The sequence below is a fragment of the Atta cephalotes genome (assembly GCF_000143395.1).
Source record: "Atta cephalotes unplaced genomic scaffold scaffold00043, whole genome shotgun sequence".
Classification (NCBI taxonomy): domain Eukaryota; kingdom Metazoa; phylum Arthropoda; class Insecta; order Hymenoptera; family Formicidae; genus Atta; species Atta cephalotes.
In genome coordinates, this window is record NW_012130107.1 from 1,083,271 (window position 1) to 1,103,299 (window position 20,029).

Here is a 20,029-nt window from a genome sequence, read left to right on the forward strand (position 1 = left end):
CGACGACGACGACGACGACGACGACGACGACGACGACGACGACGACGACGAACGAACGAACGAAGAAGAAGAAGAAGAAGAGAAGAGAGAGAGAGAGAGAGAGAGAGAGAGAGAGAGAGAGAGAGAGAGAGAGAGAGAGAGAGACAGAGAGAGAGAAGAAGAGGAAAACAAGGGTGATAAACTATCATTTATAGTAAAAATACATTATTTATCTAAATAATCGTTATATCGATTGTGTACTTAAAAATTAATAAATTAATTAAACATGTAGTTTTTCTTAAATGAGATAATTTTCTATTGACGAGCAACTAATCAAACATATTTATAAAAATTATATATGTGTACTATATAATATATGTATATAAATAGAAACATAATTACAATTTCATGTATCGTTAAAATTAGATTAATTAAAGAGAACAAGAAATTTAATTTTTATATATTGCTTAATGTTTAAGTATGTTAGGTCGAACATTTGAGAAAATTTAATTAATTAATTAATTAGTTATTAATATTCCTGAACCATTATTCGCACGTGTAAATTAAACTGTCTTATAATATGTAAAATTCCGCACATTAGTATGCCCAATTACTCTCGAGGGTAGAATTTGCGCCTGATCCAAGGAAAAATCCTGTACAAGAGCGGAAGTCGAGTCTCGTCTCGCGTCTGAGAGTTCTTAATGTATTCCTTCCATTTTTTAAAAGAGAGACAGTTACGATTCTGTGACCCTTAGTCACCCCCGAACGCTGGGAAAGAGGGTGAACTAGTCGCAGTTACCGGTGCCACTGGTAGCGGAAGCGAAGGGGCTCGCAGAGGTTCATGGATAAAGGGCAAAAGGGATCACGCTCAGAAAGAACCCGAAGGGATCGTCGGATTGTAGTATGGGATGTTCGAGACCCATAACCACCCCCTGGGTTAACCGATACCGGCAATTATCAACGCGTCTCGGACACTATGATCCTACGGTCTTCCCTTCTTTGACGCTAAGACACAATTAGATAAAATGTTCCTAAATTAGTCTCACAAAATTTAAATTTTTTATATTCTTATATTTTTATATTGTTTAATAAATTTGGAATCAATCTTTTTGTGATAAAAACGTCCAGATTAATATATCTATTATATAAATATTATATAAATATTATATAAATATATTTAACAACGGAAATATTAAAAACAGAATTAAAAAATATTTAAAAAATTAGGAGATTTTCCTATAATATTCCTATAACACTTTCTCTCGTAACATATGTACTTATTTTACATAGATTTATACTTTTTATACAATATAAGTAAGAAACATTTACTGCTAAAAGATTAATTAGAAAATTTAAATTATAATAAAATATAAAGTTTTAGATTAGAATATATATAAAATAAAAGAAGTTCACAAATGACTTAATTTCCATAGTATTTCCTGACAGAAAATTTTTGATAGTGCGAGATTATTAAATAATAAATATTTGTTATTATGTATATTATTATATCTAATAAATATTTTTCATTTTTTTATTTTATAAAAATGCAATTTCTATAAAAAAACTAAAATTTTAGTCTTTATACATTTCACGTTTAACATTTAAATGCCATTGCTTAATATAAGTGAGAACAATGAGAATCAATTTTATCGTCTATAGACGAGTAAATTTCTATAGCAAGGGGTAGATAGGTGGAGCTCTCTTTCATGTAGCACCGTTTAGAACATTCTCTCTCAATATATTCCATGCAATTAGATAGATGAGAGGCAACATTACACCCATACGATACAAAATATCACCGTTTAGAAACTCCTCCATTAAAGGCTGCTGAAGTGTCAGGGTTGAGATCGTTGTTTGACTTTTAACGGTATCATAGAATAGTTGAATACTTTAAATGTAATTATCAGATATAGAATCAGCCGATAAATAAAATGAATTTTTTATTTTCTTTGAAATATTATAAAACCAATAACATAATTTATTCTTTATTTTTATGGTATTATATATACTTTATATAGTACATTTAATATGCATATATAAAATTGCGACTTATTAAGCATCTAAACAACTTTACATTATTGTATAACTTCTCTATTTTATGTTTGAGTTTAATGTGAGTTTAACTTGAAATATTTGATTGAATGTACACTTCGAGTAAAATAAAGTCACAGAAATTAAATTCTACCGCACTCGAACCGATAAAATTACGACCACAAGAGTTAAATTCCTTATGTACTCGATTTAATGAAATAGATGTGCACCTAAGTGCGTCGTTTGTTACTCATGTTAAAAAGGTTAACGCGTGTACACTGACAAACACGACGTCGGCACGCGTGTCACCTCGTCTTGTCAAACATCAATTACGTGTGCAAACAAGCTATCCGAGGGATGGTGCTCGACCGGTAAACATTAAATACATGCATTACCCTGAGACATGCTGACACAATGACCGGCACTTCCTCTGCCCCTCAACTCTGTTGGTGCTAGTGCAGATTAGGTGACAAGTTAAAGGAAATAAACGCAAAATATTTGTATTTAACATTCAATTATTACTATGAGATCTCATTGAATCTCAATGCAGATATTTTCTGAAATAATGCGCGGAAATTAATTTTCGGCTAATTGTTCTGATTTTTTACACTATATGAAAATAAAATTAAACTCTAATTAAAATAATTTTTTTATCAATATAAAATGTAATAATTTTTATATATCATAAATCACATAAATGGCCAAGTGTTAACGTTAACAATTATATCTTTCTCTTTGTTTCTTCTATTGAGATAATTAATACAGACAGATGAATTTGGAAAAGTGTTCACGACCAACAATCAACATTCGCCAATACTTTTCCAAACCTACTCGTTTATCCAGTAATTATTTAAAAAATTATTCTATACAATAATGTTGATAACCAATTACTTTCCTTCTGTTCATTTCAACATTTCATTTCTCAAGAATTGTTGCTAGCTAAATTTATAATTACCATTTATAATTATAATAAATTTCAATAACCAAGTTTCGTCCATTTCCAACAATTCCAACTCGACGTTCCATTACTGGAGAATTACCGTATAGCTAAAATACGACGTCGGAGTACTGTAAGTTCAACGAAGTCGACAGTTTTAATTCTAGCGAGGCTTTTGTGCTGCGCGAAATTCGTGCTTCGCGCTCGCATCGAAATTCCGTCGCGCGCGAGAGTGAGGATTGAAATTTCGCGGAGAATCCAACTCCTTTGTCGGCACGTCTGTATCTAGCGAGAATTATAGCCGAGGTATAGGTAGGTACGTGGCACGAAATGGCTCGACTTAAAATCTAAGTAGCCGTGCATCCCCCGGTGCGGGCCGCAGATAGGGGAAGATAGAGCAAACCCAGTGGACGTAGAGGGTTGCCCGGGATGGCGAAACGCAGGGAGTGAACCGCGGGGTAGCAGTGGGTGAGAGAGAAGGGAACATGCGAGAAGAGCGTAGGGGAGAAGAGGGGGAGGAAAGGGAGGGATGCTGGGATGCCGAGGGGAGCATCCGGGATCTCGGAGGGTACGTGGGGCGGTCGGTCGTCATGGATACGCTCCCGGCTAACCCTGTAACCGCTCCTCCCTCGTCATTCTACATTTTCGCAACTACCCGCCGCCATCATCGATCCACCATCTTGTCTCGAACCCTACGAGTCCCGTCAAAATTTTGAGACGATCTTTCGAGACACAGACGTGACTAAAGATTTCCCTTAAACTGAATGACCGTGCTAAAATAACAGGTTAATGTACGATTGAATTGAATCCCAGGAGGATTGTCGCGATATAGCGAAAATGAAGAGTTGTAAAAAATTCGAAAAGTGTAAAGAATAAAATCCAATGTTGAATTGCATAGAATTACTTGCTTTGAAATATTTGTAAGATATTATAAATATAATATGCAATACATTTATCTTAATTTTATCTTTAATCTTAAATTTAAAATTTTTAAAAATTGTACTTTTTTATTGTTATATAATAATAAGTATATAATAATAAGAGCAGTTAGTGTAATTGCATTTAAAAAAAATGTTAAAAAGCTATATAACAAAAATCTTATTCAGGATTAATTTAAAAAATAACGATGAGACAAGATCAATTTTACTTTTCTATTTTGAAATGTGATTTAAAGAAAAGATAACATAAGTTAATAAATTAATTAAGTTGCATTTGTTGTTGTTCACAGCGCTTTTAGAATTATTTCATCCTTGTTGTCAAATATTTAAACAAAGACAAATACTCATAAGCATTGTAAGCGCTAAATGAAATGCATTCTTAATATTAGTAAAACTGACATACAACAGTCTCATCAATTGTGGTCTAATATTATATGTGAATATCACAACTATTATGATTACGACCAAATTATCGACTGAAAGAATATCATGAGTATTATTTTGCAAATTAATGGACTTCGCTTCATAACTATGTGGACCACGTATTGTGTGTGACGTTATTGAATAATATAACGTTATCTCAGCCGGTTATTTCAGTGACCTTGCTGTCGCGGCGTGAGATGAATTAACCAGCGGCGACGAAAAACGTGTTACGAAACGCGAGCGAAAAACCGTGCGCGGTCAGCATTCCCGATCGGGATTCGCGATCCAGGAGGCGGGAGATCGATCGATCGCCATAGGTAAATGCGGGCGACCACGTCGCACCGTTAAACGCAGCCACCGGACGAGACGAAAGTTTCGGGCGAGTCGCCGATAAATTTCGGGAATGGCGAGCAGGATATTGTTGCGGCCGTGGAAAGCAGTCGTCGACGTGCGCTTTGCTCGGCTGGCAGCGATGCAACACAATCGCATCGTGCAACACACGACCCCCGCCGCATTCGAACATCACCTCCCCGATCCTCTCCTCCGTTTCCTCATCCACCTCATTCTCCTCCATCTCCTCCTCCTCCTCCTCCTCCACCTCCTCCTCCTTCTCCTCCTCCTCCTCCTCCGCCTTCTCCTCCTCTTTCTCCTCCGTTCTCCCCTTCCGTTTCGCCGTCTCCTCACGGCTCTCGCGGGCGTGGGCGGTAGATAACGTGATTTACACTGGCCGGGTAATTAATGTCCTCGGCGACCGGCGCTTTAAAAAAGCAATCGGAAATCGGCGACAACGAAGAGCAACAGTCAGCCCGCCGCCTGCCGGCTGCTACTACTGCCGGATGACAAATTATCGCGCGCGAGACCGTTACCCCGATTTTTTTTTTCGCGTTTCTCTTGGCACGAGAGGGTATCGCACTGTAACGCTCGTCTTTACCGGTTCTTAATGATTTCGGAAAGAGATACCGTACCGTTATCAAAAGCGAGACGCTACGTTGCGTTTCACTACGTTTTCAATATAAATTCGATATTGTTTGAGAAAATAGTGACGAATCAATTAACTCGGTGACTTTATATTACAAATTAGATTTTGCTATTTGTGCAAAGACTCAATCGATAAAACAATGGCCTTTATTGTTATAACACAAGCAAAAATTACCGCAGCAATTTTTCGATATATAATAAATACATAGCAGACATTACACATGGAAACTTTGCCGAAATATTTAAAAATTTAACTAGATGCAAAATAACCTTCAAAATAATTACGTAGACCGCTGTTGTTAGAATGTTAAAACTTTTTAAAACTTTTACTTTTTAGTATTGTCGCCAACATTTATAAGCATCGTACATAATTATTTTGATGATTATTTTGATATCTTTAGATCTATCTAGCTAAATTTTTACGTAACTCAGTAAAAGTGTTCTTTTTGTGTAGTTTTATGATAAGCGAATAATAATATTTTTTTTCTTATCGAGAAGCAACAGAAAAGTTTGTAAAAATATTTAATATAAATAGTTATCGTTATTTTGTCAATAATCTTTTCTATAATTTCTTTTCTATAGTTTCTTTTTTTCACAAAAAAAGAGCTAAAAATTATGCTCAAAAATAATTACATATGAAAATTAGATATACAGACATTTATCGGCAAAACATGAATACGCGGTTGATTCTCGTGTTCGTGATTTAACGAAGTCTTAGCGTCGTGTATTGCTTATCAATGTGGGAACATAGCAAGGGCTTTTACTCTCATTAACCGCATTACGTCATCACGACGCTATATTAGAATTGATCGATGGTATCTCCGCATTTATGCATGCCGGGATAAACTTGCGCGTAATCAGGTTGCGTGTCTTTCCGCACGTACGTGCGTGACTTTACGCTCGGTGTTACGGCAACTATTTCGCATCGCCACGCAATAAGTTGCACTTTCGTGCATAGCTCGCACCTGCCTACTTTTCGTTTGGCGAAGAAAATAATCTCATTTCTGCATTAATATTTTTAGTAGTTGAAAAATTTTTATATAAAAGGAACCGAGCATTCCCTTTTTTTTTTTACATAGCTCGGAATATAAAACTTTTGATTTTCATCATAAATATTAACAGAGTGATAGAGAAAATAATGATACTAATGTCGCAATCATAGTTTAACGTAACGGAAATATGAGTAATAAACGGATGCGTGTTAATTGAGATGTACGAAAAGGACTCAAAAATAGACCATCGAATGAAAAAATGTTAAAAAAATGTTCTATATCATTTTGAACAATATTGTCATAGAAAAAATTAAATTATACTTTACTTTTTTAAATTACATTTACCCGCTATAAAAATGTGTTATTTAGGCTGGCATAATCGATTTTTATATTTAAGACTATCTTAAGCACAGTCTTAACATATAAACAAATTACAGAGCCATATTACATTATAGCATAAAACATTATTTAAGATGTTAAAACAAGAATGGACTTTAAATATCGATCTTAATTCGTCTTTCCAAAGAGCATGAAAATGTCAAACTCAGACCAATGCTGAAAATCTCAATTCCTTTTACAAAAAAAGTCAGTTTGAGTGTGTTTTCTGTTAATGTAAGGGAGAGAGATTATAAAGAATTAAGAGAAGAGCTTCGCTTACCGGTGATGGAGGCGGTGGGCGAAATGGCGGATGGGTTGGCGCGTGGAGGCGGCGAAAACGCACCCGCCAGGTAACCACTGCGATCGGCAAGAGCCTGCTTCGCCTTGTCGACGCTTTCTTTGAGTCGTTGAAAGGTGCTGCCGCAGGTGAGACCGCGGTACGGCCAGTTCTCCTGTTTAACGCCGGCCGCGGTTACACCAGCGGCGGCCGCGGCCGCGGCTCCGGCCCCGGAGGCTCCCTTTAATTCGAGCGCACCTGCGTACGAACAGCTAGCGCTGTCGTACATCACCAAAGAGCCCCTGCAATTTAAGATTGTCTTCTTGAACGCTAGAAAGAGCCATAATTATTGAGACCAACTTGTCATGTTGAAGAATACTCTATAATCGATTAGTATAATCCATCTTCAACTCGATAATAAGTCTTTAAACAGTACGCGAGTGCAGTTTCTTTTATTTTGACATTTTTCAGGAACAGGACGTAATTACAACCACAGGATGTAAAAAAATTTGAAAATTCTTCATTCTTTCATTCAGTTACATATTAGGAAGAAGTCTCAATGAGAAACATCTGTATGTCGACGTTGACTCCGTTTCGTTCAATTGAGTACTTCCTGCTGAATATTAACATTGCAACTCTCAGAAATGAAGTTCACGTCGTTGTATGAATCAACTGTATCTATCACTATAATAAGTTGGCATTTTTATTGATATAAATTTGAAACTAGAGAAAAATGAATTCTATTATAATATTATAAATCGTAATAAATAAAAGTTTTGTTTCACGTTATATTAAATTCTTTTGATTAAAATGGACATGGCTAAAATGTAATGCATGGTCGAGTGAAGCAAGCCTACGTTACTTTAGGTTGACAGCACTTATACTCATGCAGATACCACAGTTGGGATCATTAAAGGACCCTTGAAACATCCGGTAAAGGCATGATCGAATTAAAATAGATGAGCATATTATATGTATGTGCGAATATTTCTCATTTTACAATCCCACTGAAAGATGAATGTCTTTCAGTTATTATATTCAAACTGTATCTCTTAATTTTTCTTCAAATTTTTAACTTTTATTATATTTGACTTTATATTGAAGAATTTTCAACTTAAATATTCTTTAATATTAGTCAACTAAAATCGTTGTCTCTCCTAATCACTGATATCTTTTTATCATTAAAATTACTTAAACGTAATACATTTTGGAATCTTATTTTGTAAGAGATAAGATAAAGATTCTATCATGCAATCATTTTTTTTAAGCTTTTATCGTTGGATCATTTATGATGTGTACCTATGTATGTGTTCCCGGGTTAACCGGTCAAAATAACACTTAATAGATATATATATACGTCTACCTTTGGTTGCAGCTGGTCATGAATCAACCAAAGCTGTACATCATCAGGAAAACGTTTATTACATTAGCATTCTTATTCATCATTTTGGGTGCGATATCTGTTAGTGGAGAACAAAAGATCATGTCGAATACGCTATTAATCCACAAGAATTATTTTAATTCGTCTTGATACAATGAAAAATTTATTAAATCTTTGTATATATATGTGCATCGCGAATTATATGCGCGAATGATACTTTGCATTTCGTTATCATTTTCTTTATAACGCTTCGAGGCACTGCAAATACTAGAAACATACATTTGAGAGATATCATGCAACATGTAACAACGGAGCGCTTCTAATCGAAGTCGCGTAATCTAGAAAACATGCTGGGACGCCTATCATCTACATTTCATCGACGGCGCGGCCTCGAACTTATGGTCGTCAAAATTGCGAAAGCGATTTACAATCGAATTTGCATGAGATCCGTTACGATCGTATCTGCCCGCAATTCCGCAACGCCAAGAGCGCGGAGATAAGAGACTACCTACATATAATATTGAAGCTTGTCGTTTATCGCGAGTTCGCTTCCGTCTAATCTTGAAAATCTGCCACTTCCGCTATCCCTTCCCGTATTATATAAATCATTATTCAAACGAAATGATGCCGCACGATGTTACCAATCCACGTGTGATTCGTTCAAACACGTGAAACTTTTATCGTACTATTTTTAAATAATTAATCAGATAAAATGTGTAGATAATAAAAATTATCATACCAGATGATATGAATATTTAAAATATATTACGTATCTAGATATTTTCAACTTTTCATATGTGTTTAAACACAAACTATCGACTTGCTTTCTATTTGACCTTAGTTATTAATAGAAAGTTAAATAGCTACATTTATTTCTAAGGTTATCATTTTCTCATTAAAATTGATTTATATTGATTTATATTGCATAAAAAAATACTTAAATCAATCTATATTCAAACTTATTTCCGCTCTTTCGTACTTGTGATTTAAATGATCTAGGTACATGTTGTAAAACTTTACTTAAAAAATTTTACACTAAGTAGTTGATTTTGTATATTTATATTTTTCTAGAACTGAAAGAAAAGACTGACTGTTGCAGTAAATTAGATGATAAAATATGACATAACATTTTTAATTGGCTACAGTAGCCAATTTTTGGTTGCTTTAGCCTATCTGCAATGTCAGTACCTATAGAATATCAATTAAAAATGTTATGCTATATTCAGCCAATTTTTTCTTCAATGTATACATAAAATAACTTAAAGACAGTTCAATTTCTAATAGAAATATTATAGAATTATATATAATTATAGAAATGGATTCCGATCGGAATTATTCAATTATTTCCTAAACTTCCATTGTGTTTTCTAAGGAAAACGAAATAATTCCGATCAGAATCCATTCCGACATGTTCCATGATAGGTTCCTGAAATCCTTTCGATAATGTTATCTTAATAATCATAAAAAGTGACTTTTTCTCTATTTATTTCGATTGTCATTTGTTTACCTTCGATCACCGTGACAATTTTCGCGATGGACCTGTACACGTTTCACTGTTGCTGCGCTGATCGTTCAAACATCATTTTTCTGTGAATCATCCACCAGAATAATCCAACAGACAAGATGCAACTTTTTCCGGTTATCTCGAATCACTTGTTATCGCGAAGCATTCGCTGACATTCGATCGGGATGGTTAAGGATAAAAGCACTCTTGTGGATATGTCCGGATGTCCAACGTGTATTGAGGTCAATCTAATCACAAAACTGTCACATAGTCACGCTGTTCCGCGGCATGATAAGCGCGCAGCCGGATTGTCTTTACGGTTCTGTTTGACAGTTTAAAAGCCGAATCGAGCGATCGATCGTCGGAGATATTGTAGTCTGCGGACTGCTTGGGCGGTCGCCATTTTTACGCTACTGAGAATTTATTTACTATAGTGTATTACAGTGCCGTTCTCAATCAATCGGTTCTAATCTTTTTACTATTAAATTTTTATACACTGAGAAAAATAGATTGGAGAGAAAAACTGATTGGATTAAATAGTAATTCTGAAGGAAAATGGAAATCAGCATTGTCTGGTTAAATCTGCTAGAATTCTGATCGATATAATTATTCTGATAAAAATAAAAATTCTAGTAGATTTTATCAGAAATATTGTATCAACCAAAATTCTCAACTAGAATTTTAATAAATTTAACCAGAAAATTTTGATTCGTGATTCCATTTTCAACTAGAATTTTTTTTCAGTGTAGATACTGATAAAGTTAATAAAATTTCTGCAAATATTTTAACAACGCAAAATAATATAAGTGCGAGCTTTAAAATTTATTTTAATTGTAAGATATCTAATTCAAGATAATTTCTTTTTAAAATGAAAAAGTGATGATGACATGCAAATTAAAAAAGTATTTTGCTACATCATTTCGTATCTCTCTTCTCGATGATTCTTAATATTTTATATTTAATATTTTACCAAAAGTTAAAACCAGCGTAATATATCGATGAACTTAATCTCCAATATCGTAGATTCAGAAACCTGTATCTCATGCTAATTATACGACGTTCATTGTCACATATAGTTCACACTCATTATATCGAACAAAACAACGTTATGCCAGCGGGCCGCGCGTTCATCATATGAGATAATTACTCTCTTCAACGCGCGTTGACGATTTCCCTTCGCACGCACTCGCACGCGATGGCCGCGTAGTATTGTTTTCCCTATTCGCGTTTTTTCACGACATCACTTTCCGCGGGTTTTTCGGTCAGGTGTCCGATCCGGAGAAGGCTGAACCGCGATATCAAGAAGAAGGTACTCCGGGCAGGTTGTCTCGCGCAACTGTGGCCGCCGCGGGCAGCAAATTGCCTGCTTCCGGGCCTCATTACATCACTCTGTTACTCTGTTAACGCTCGCCGGAAACCCCTCTGCCTACCTCGTCTAAACTCTCGTCTCGCATATATATGTATATATATATCTACACACACATATCATTTAAACGCATCGTCGCGGACGCGACACAGGCGCGCGATTGCACGCGAGAGGGAGAAAAAGCTGTCCGAGACCACCGGGAAAACGCATCCCGATGTCGTGTGAAAATCATGTCGCGACGCTTTATTTCCTATCAAAGAAATTCTTGTCGATAAATTAAAAATTAATTCCTCAATCGAAGATATTCCTGTTTCAAGCAAAATAAAATGCGATTCAATAAATCTTAAAATCAAGAGAAATCATAAGAAATAAAAAACAATTATTTCTATAAAACATTTTACACGTAAAAGAAATCATATTTATGTGCAATAAAATTATGGTGATGTGTTATATTATATTGAGTCAATTAATGCAAAGTAATTAATATTTTTCTTCCTGCATTGTAGATCTCTGAGAGCAAAAATAGAATAGAATTAAACAGAGAAACTGAATTTTATATTTTATACTACAAAATCAATTTTAATCATGCACATTTACACTTATACAAAAACTGGAAGCAGAATTATTTCATTTTATAAACAAAGAATAAGTCCTATATAAACTCGAATAAAATAAAAATAAAACTATTGAAGAATATATTTGTTTTGATAATACAATGAAATTATTTATACAAATTTTGCGAGCATCCGAATTATATCGAAATGTGTAATTTTCTCATTAAAAACGTTCTAATCATAAACGACGTGCGTATATAAAATCAAAATTTTTCTTCACATGCGTATGAAAATTTCGCATTTTACTAAAAGAAGAAAAAAAGAATATAAACGGCGATCGCGGTGCGTAACGTGCTAAAGCAAGGGGACGACGTAGCGGTCGGTGGACACGCGCGGTAATTTCGCGTTGGTCAATGCGTGCGCTCGCCGTTTAGCCCGTAAAACGTGCGTGGCGACAGACGCGGAGACGCGTCATGCGTAAGGCTCCGTCAACGGAATTATAAGGCCACGTCCCGCGATGCCGAAGTGCTTCCGTTCGCGCGAATTGAATCCTCGGACCTACTAGTATCTACACTATTATAATCTATACTACTATAATTAATATATATTTAAGTATTTTGAGTTCGTGTAAGTATACTTTTAATAGTTTAATAGTTTAATTATGAAATTTATTATACATTATTCTTAGAAATTTTGATATCTTTGCTTATCACATTGCCTAATTCAATCATCCTTTTATGTATAATTATTTGCCGCAATAGAGTTACGATTGAACGAAGCTTGAAATTTCAACATGAGAAAGAGATTATAAATATGAAGATTAATTACGGTGTTTAAAATAATTTAAATTATATTTATAACTTTTTCTAATTAAAAGTATCAGAAAATTAACATGATAAAAATAAAATCTTTATTATTTTACAAGATTTTGCAAGATTTATTACAAATCTCATTACAATTTCTCTTCTAAATTCTTATTATTTCAATTTAAACGATAACATGATTTAAGAGTTTAAATGAACAAATAATTAATAAATAACTAAGCAAACAATATTTTCGATTTCCTTCTTGTATAATATTTTAAGATCTGCAGTTCCTATGATTATTGTTTTAAAAAGAGGATGAGATAAATTGATCGAATAACTAATACACGAAACAGATTATTAATTAATATTGATACAGTAAGAAAAAAAAGATACAAGTCTATTTTTATTACTGATACATCAAATGCTTAGTATGTTTATGATAGATTGATTAGTTGAACGATAATGAAAATTTGTAGATAAATATCAAATATCGAAGAAAACGCTCGTAAAATCGCCATAAATCCGTGTATAAACAATGCAAAACGATCGCGGTTGCTTTCGGTATTATCGATATTGTTCCATCGGCGAGAGGCACCAGTGCGACGGAAGTACGCGGCCGACAATCTTCGGTTTCCTCTTTTCGGAGTGTTCTTCCCCGTATGTTTCTCCAGCGCGTAAAACGCTCCGATTTTTGCCGCACTAACCGGAAAAATGAAACATCAGACACTTACCGTCAATGCGGGGGCCTACGTGGTATCTTGTCCAGTACTGTCTTGTCACTAATCCAGTTCAATTCCCCGAGATATCTCCCTCAATCTCACCGACAATATATATTCGATGGATCGCGATTCTCGCGTTTTATCTCCACCGGCAACGGCCTCTTAAGATTTCCTCGATCGTTCCAATATCTTCACGTTCACTTTAAATGTTCACTGTGGCATCCGGAAAAAATCAAGAGAGATCATTGACTGCGGAACCGACACTGAGAATCGCGACGGATGAAAAGCGAGTAACATGCGGGGGAGGGTAGGTACATGTACTCGCCAGAACGTGGATGTCTCTTCGCGGGGATTACCAGAACGCTGACTTCGGTTCGATCGCTCGTTCACTCGCTCGTTTGTTCGCTCGCGGGGATATCCCGAGAGTTTGTCAGCGCGCGTGGACCACCGTGGCAGACTCGGCCGCGGTACGACGGACGCACATTTGGCAGCGTCGTTATCAGTCGCGGTCCGACGATTGGCTGTATCGGAGCCTGCGCCGGTACGTCCTCCGCGGGGGGGAAAAAGCGAGCCGAGCGAGAGGGAGACGGAGAGACAGAGAGGTGAGGGTGAACGACGAGGAGTGGAGAACGGAGAGGGAGAAGAGGACGCGGGGTAGATTCTCGCTTTCGCCCCCGGACACGAGCTCTCCGACATGGAGCGGCTCCTTAGAGGCGGGATCATCCACCAGGCTGCTCCTTTCTCTCTCCTCCTCTCTCTCTCTCTCTCTCTCTCCTCCCCCCCCCCCCTCCCACTTACATACATACACTCTCCTTCTCTCTCTGCTACCCATTCTCCCTCCGTCTCTCTTGACCGTCTTTCTCCACCCTCGTTTCGCTACTGTCTCCTTCGGCCTCACCCCGCTTCGTGCGTTAGAAGAGCGTAGGTGGGAAACGTGGCGGAAGGCTTCCCGCGGAGCGTCATATGAGACGCGCGCGATATCCCACGGTGCTTTTATTATTATTGATGCCGTGGATACTGGCGTAAGCGTGATAAGCACCCGCAGAGACGAGCGAGAAATGGATTGACGCCGATCGCGCGGTGCGTTGTCATGAGTTGATCGCGCCCGACACCAAGCTTGTGGAATAACCGCGCGAAAAGCGCCTCCTCCGCGCGGAAGGCGCTGAAAGGTAATAATAAAGTACACGTTCCTACACGTACTGCGATCAGATGCCGTCAGTGATTTTCCGTAAGCGACACGGATGTGCTTTTGAGGTAACAGCAGCGAGTTTATTTTGTGAAAAAGGGGTGAAAATGAGAGAGATTAACGGCAATGGAAATAAATTGACTCTTGCGATCGAAGTTTAGGCCGTAAATTAAGAGTTGCTAAAAAAAGAGATTAAACTTTGTATGAAATTATTTTTCTTTCAATATAATGTATTCGAACTCCTTGAGACATTTCCCCTCAAACCGCATTATTAGATATTTTATTTTCATAGCTTTCTTGAACTTTTGGCTTATATAATTATTAAAATTATAATATTTCTTGTATAAAATATAAAGAAGAGACATATACACAATATTTTAGTTATAATACTTTTAGAAAATTAAAATGATTTTGAGATGCACTGATTGATAAATAAATTTTTATTATATAGAAGTTCGTCAATTGAAGCACAAATTATATAAGTAAACGTATAGTGTAAATGATATAATTTCGTATTTTGCCCGATTAGAAAATCATTTTTTCCATGGGCCAAATATATGTGTTCGATATCTTTTGTGGTTTATTGTACGATGTAAGAACAGCATATAAAAGTGATGCAGAACAGAGAAGAAAAAGATAAACAAAAGAAAAATTAGAGAGAAGACTATTGTATACTTTAGAATTAGTGAAGAATCTCAAAGAGAAAGGGATAGAAAGACAAAATGGATCTATGCCTAGAAAATCATCGTGGCTGTTGGCCGATGACACGGTTGAAATGTCCAATTTGTTTGATTAATATATCAGCGATATCGCGTGATCTTCGTACGAGATCGGTTCGCCGTGCGAATAGTGAGCCTATCTGCTTGTAGTGAAAATTATCTGATCCACGCGGTGGAGTAACAACGGGGGCGCGACAGGCCGGACACGTGCCTGGTATACGATTTTCAAAGGGCAGCCCGGGCAGGGGTAGCATATATTCATACGTATCGCGATAATAATGTATCGTTATCGCCGCCTTCGTTAACCAACTCGCGCGCCATCGGCAGCGGCGCGGCGATGGCAGTGGCAGTGGCGACAAAATCAATGCTTTGATTTAATAGAATTCCGTTTCGTTATATCCCGCACATTGCATAAAATTCGTGACTTGTATGGATACACGCGTACGAATGAGAAAAATTTCCATATTGCTAAAAACCATCGTGTCCTGCGATGCTTATGTTGATATGATAAAAATAACAAAGTTAAATGAAGATTTACTAAAGAAGAAGAAAATGAAATATTATCACGATGCACGTTTATAATTTGTTGACTTTGAATAAAAAAAGAAGAATATGAACCATCGGAAACAAAAGGCTTAATTTATCTTTTTGAATTTAACGATACAAAAGTATGTATAAGATTGAGTTAATAATTGTAAATCATTTGAAGAAATAGATATATTGTAATTTATTTTTTAATTAAAATTCAGATATTTCTACATTTAATATAAATTAAATAAAATTAAATAAAGTTTATATCTTAAAGATTTCTCCTTATCTTATTCTAAATTTCTGAATCCTACTTCTAGTAATTTAATTTTATATATGTAATCAATTATGTTTACAAGATAGTGTCTGTTATAAAAAATGATAATTGTTAATGAAAATTATTGAATTATATTATATGTATAGTAAAAATGTTTATAAAATGAAGGATAAGAATCACAAGTTAGATGATAAATTACATTAGATGATAAACTTAGATGATATATATTTTTATTAAAGCTTATTTCTATTCTTTAGAATATTAGAAAATGATAAAAAATAAGTTAGTTTACATTAAAAGAAATGAACATAAATTTACTATTTAATTTATTATTAAGTAATTGATTATTTGTATCATTAGCCAATTGTGCCATTTTTCTCTCTATTTAAACTTCTAATATAAACTTCTATTTTATGAAATATTGAAAAGTTGATTGTAAAATTGAAAAAGCTTCCTTACTTTAATATTAGAATAGATTTGTATTTATATTAAAATTTAATTCCGGGATTGTTTAAACGATTTTATCGCAAGATATTTTTACATGTACTTCAGACACTCTTAACGACGGTCATCGCCGTTGTTCCGCTTCCTATGACCGCCATGAATAATGTCGTACTTCTTCGTTCATGCGTAAAGTTTCCGATCGTCGGACGAGAAGCGATGTCAATCGTGCGAGAAACATCAATGCATTGTACATACGACTGATCGTGATCTGCGCGATCCGAAGTGCATTGTCATGTAAAAGTCTGATAGTTTTATTCTTCTGCAAACAACAACACGTCCGAGCCGCGCAACGCGAAACGCTTTCAAATACATAGAAAAGAACTTTACTGAAATTTTTTTTGTTATACAATCAGTTTTTTACGACTATATGTCGTAATTATATTCTTTGACTTTGAGATTTTTTTTAATTCTGGACTTTATTTATAATTGTGTTATCTGTAATTGCATTACTACACTAGAGAAATATTTTATAAAATATTTTGCTTAATTCGTTTATGTTCAACAATAACTTCGTTTTGTCGTTAAAAAATATTATACGTCTTGGACAAAAACATTATTTCTGAAACAGCCCTTTGTATATTTAATAGCATGATGATATTTCAAATAATAGATTAGATAACATATTTTTATATTTTTACCTTCTAAAAAATATTTTTATTTTTTAGCATTTAACAAGCGGTAAAGGAATTTTTTATCGTTCTAGAATTAAACATTTTTCTGCAAAATATATATTTGTGAAAATTTATATCTCCAAACTTGGATGTGGTATATGCCGCGAAAAATATATTGTCCTCGGCGATGTCTTCACCAACGGTAACCGCTTATCACGCACGAGGTTCGCGTATAACCGCGAGGACGAGTCTATCGGCGTTTAGCCGGCTTTCGTGAATGTAAACTAGGCGTTTCCTGCACGTATCGTACAAAGTGCTCGATTCGCTGGTCTTTTTTCACCCAGGCCGATCGATAATGCCATTGCAAACACCCTGTATGTGCTCGGTTAATGTTAATGGCAGGGGCCGGCTCGGTCGAACGGGGTGGGTTGCCCCTTTGCCCGTGAGTTAGAGCTTCCTGAGGCTTTCCTCGCATCCACCGCTCTACCCCGTCCTATCCCGTTCAAGTCTTGCTTGGCTAATGGTAAGGGCAGGAAATATCAAAAGTCGTCTCCACGATCATTTCTTTTTATCTTATTTCTCTTTCTCTCTTTCTTTCTCTCTCCTTTCTCTGTTTTTTCTTTCTGTTATTTTATCTCTATAATTCTTTCTCCTTCTTTTTTTAATATAGTTAGATACCTTTATAATACTTTACACACGACTTTCGAAAAACAAAAGATGTAGTTTTGAAAAGATTTTAAAAACAAAAAAATTTTTAACGAAAAACTGAGACAATAATCATATGATGGATATTTATTATAGTGGCCAAAAAGATATCTTTTTATCATATAACATTATATTTTATGCGAATTAAGTAAAGAAAATTAATAGATTGATGAGCGAAGGAAAATTTGTGTGTAATTTAAATGAAATGTGATCTTTGTAAATTAAAAGCAATATGGTAAATAAAATGAAATATATATTTGACATACACAAATGTAAGGTAAAATCAATTTGATTTATAAAGCTTTGGTTTATAATAATCTCTTTCTGGAATTTCTGCATCTATAATTTCTACATAAAACTTGCAAAAACAATTATAAAATAATAATTACTAAATTACAGATGAAAGAAAGCGAGAAGGTGGAAATGAAAAAAAAGATATTACAAATAATTTACATTTGATTTAAATAATAATAAGGACAGGAATTTGTGTTTTAGAATACGTTGCTTAAACTTAGAATTAATCGATAATATATTATATATTGTTTATTCTTTACACTCTAAATAATTACCTATGTATAAGAAATATTTAACAATATATTTACAATAATTATTAATATGTTTTAATTATTTATATGCTATTGTAAGAAAAATATTAAATGCTGAGAACAAAATGAAAAATGATGATGTTTTTTTACAATGAATCTTAATATCGCGAATTCCTTCTGGGAAAAGTTGCAACGGGGTTAATACGCTTATCGTGCGCAAAATGTGATCGTCGAAAAATGATAAAAGAAAAAATGAATCTGACTCAAGAGAGTAAATGTAATCACTGTTTGTCACGAACAGCAACGCATTCAACAGGTTAAAGCAACACATTAAAAAGAACGCGAATTTATTCGCATGCTTAAAAATCTCTTTCGTATCTCGTGAATTCGGTCACGATATTTCACCGGGATGAACAGTACCAGATACCAGCGTATAAAATAGTAACACGTTAATCTTCTTCTCGCGTGTTCGTGAAAATAAATTACTCTAGAAATGCTACAGATTTACTACAACGGTTTTCTGACATTACGTGAGTAATTTAGTCTTTTCTTCCTTGGAGGCGTTTATTAAGAATTCTCAGAAAGGCCCTTAATGATACTTGTTCAAATGAAGAGCCATAATCTTTTAGAATTTAGAGTCTTGTCTATATAATAAATTTCTTTTTGTACGATTAAATATTTTAATAGCTTCTGTTAAAATTTTATAGGAACATAATAATGGAAAAGTGTTATTTAAAAACGCTTTCTTCTTCTTTGATGAGTAAACAGCAAGCGATATATAATATATGTATTGCTTTGGCCAAATTAAGGCATCTTCAATTTATCGCATTTTTTGAGAAAATAAACTTTAAAAGAGGGCTAATAAAATATTAAATTATTATATGAATAAATATTATTTTTTAATAGAACTATTTCTTAATTTTTAATAAAATTATTTTTTCGTTAAATATTTCTTTCGTTAAATATTTTTTATTAGTTTTTGCGCAACCAAACCTGTGTAATATAAAATAAATAATTGAAATATAAAAATTTTTAATCTTTTTATACCTTTAAATAATTTTTATGAATTTTAATACATGCTTCGTCTTTATATTATTGAATTCATTTTCCTTGGTTTTCTTTTTCTTACTAAGTAAAAAATAGATGGCTTCTAAATTCTATTATAAATTTGTAGGCGAAAAATGTATAAGTAAATTTTAAACTTTGACAGATTTAGGACACGCAAATTACAAGCAGTTGGCCATTTGTTAAGGCTATTCTCCAAATGTTCTCAACTCAGAGTGGTTGCCGCTTGTACTTTTGATACAAAAGAAGTGTAATTACAAGCAACGTGCACACGAGCCGCAGCGATCAAAAGACGCACAATCGCGGCACGCTTCGTACGTAACGCACGTACGTAAATTCGATCCGAGGGATTCACCGATATATCGCCTGATTTAATTTGTTGCAATTAGGGCCAAGGGTCGCTCGAGCGTACATCGATGCGGAATAGAGGAGCGGAACACAAGGAGGGAGGGAGGGAGGGAGAGAGAGAGAGAGAGAGAGAGAGAGAGAGAGAGAGAGAGAGAGAGAGAGAGAGAGAGAGAGAGAGAGAGACGACGACGACGACGTACGACGTACGACGTACGTACGTACGTACGTACGTACGTACGTACTACGTACGTACGTAGTACGTACGTACGTACTAACGT

At 35.0% G+C, this 20,029-nt stretch overlaps 1 protein-coding gene across 1 annotated transcript in view; it reads right to left on the reverse strand.

Annotated features, from left to right (window-relative positions):
• LOC105622285 (DNA-binding protein D-ETS-3-like) overlaps positions 1-20,029 on the reverse strand; it is a 63,438-nt gene that overhangs the window by 42,124 nt on the left and 1,285 nt on the right. The window contains exon 2 of the mRNA XM_012203705.1: positions 6,937-7,235. Coding sequence (XP_012059095.1) covers positions 6,937-7,235 — 299 coding nt within the window. The remainder of the gene's footprint in view (positions 1-6,936; positions 7,236-20,029) is intronic.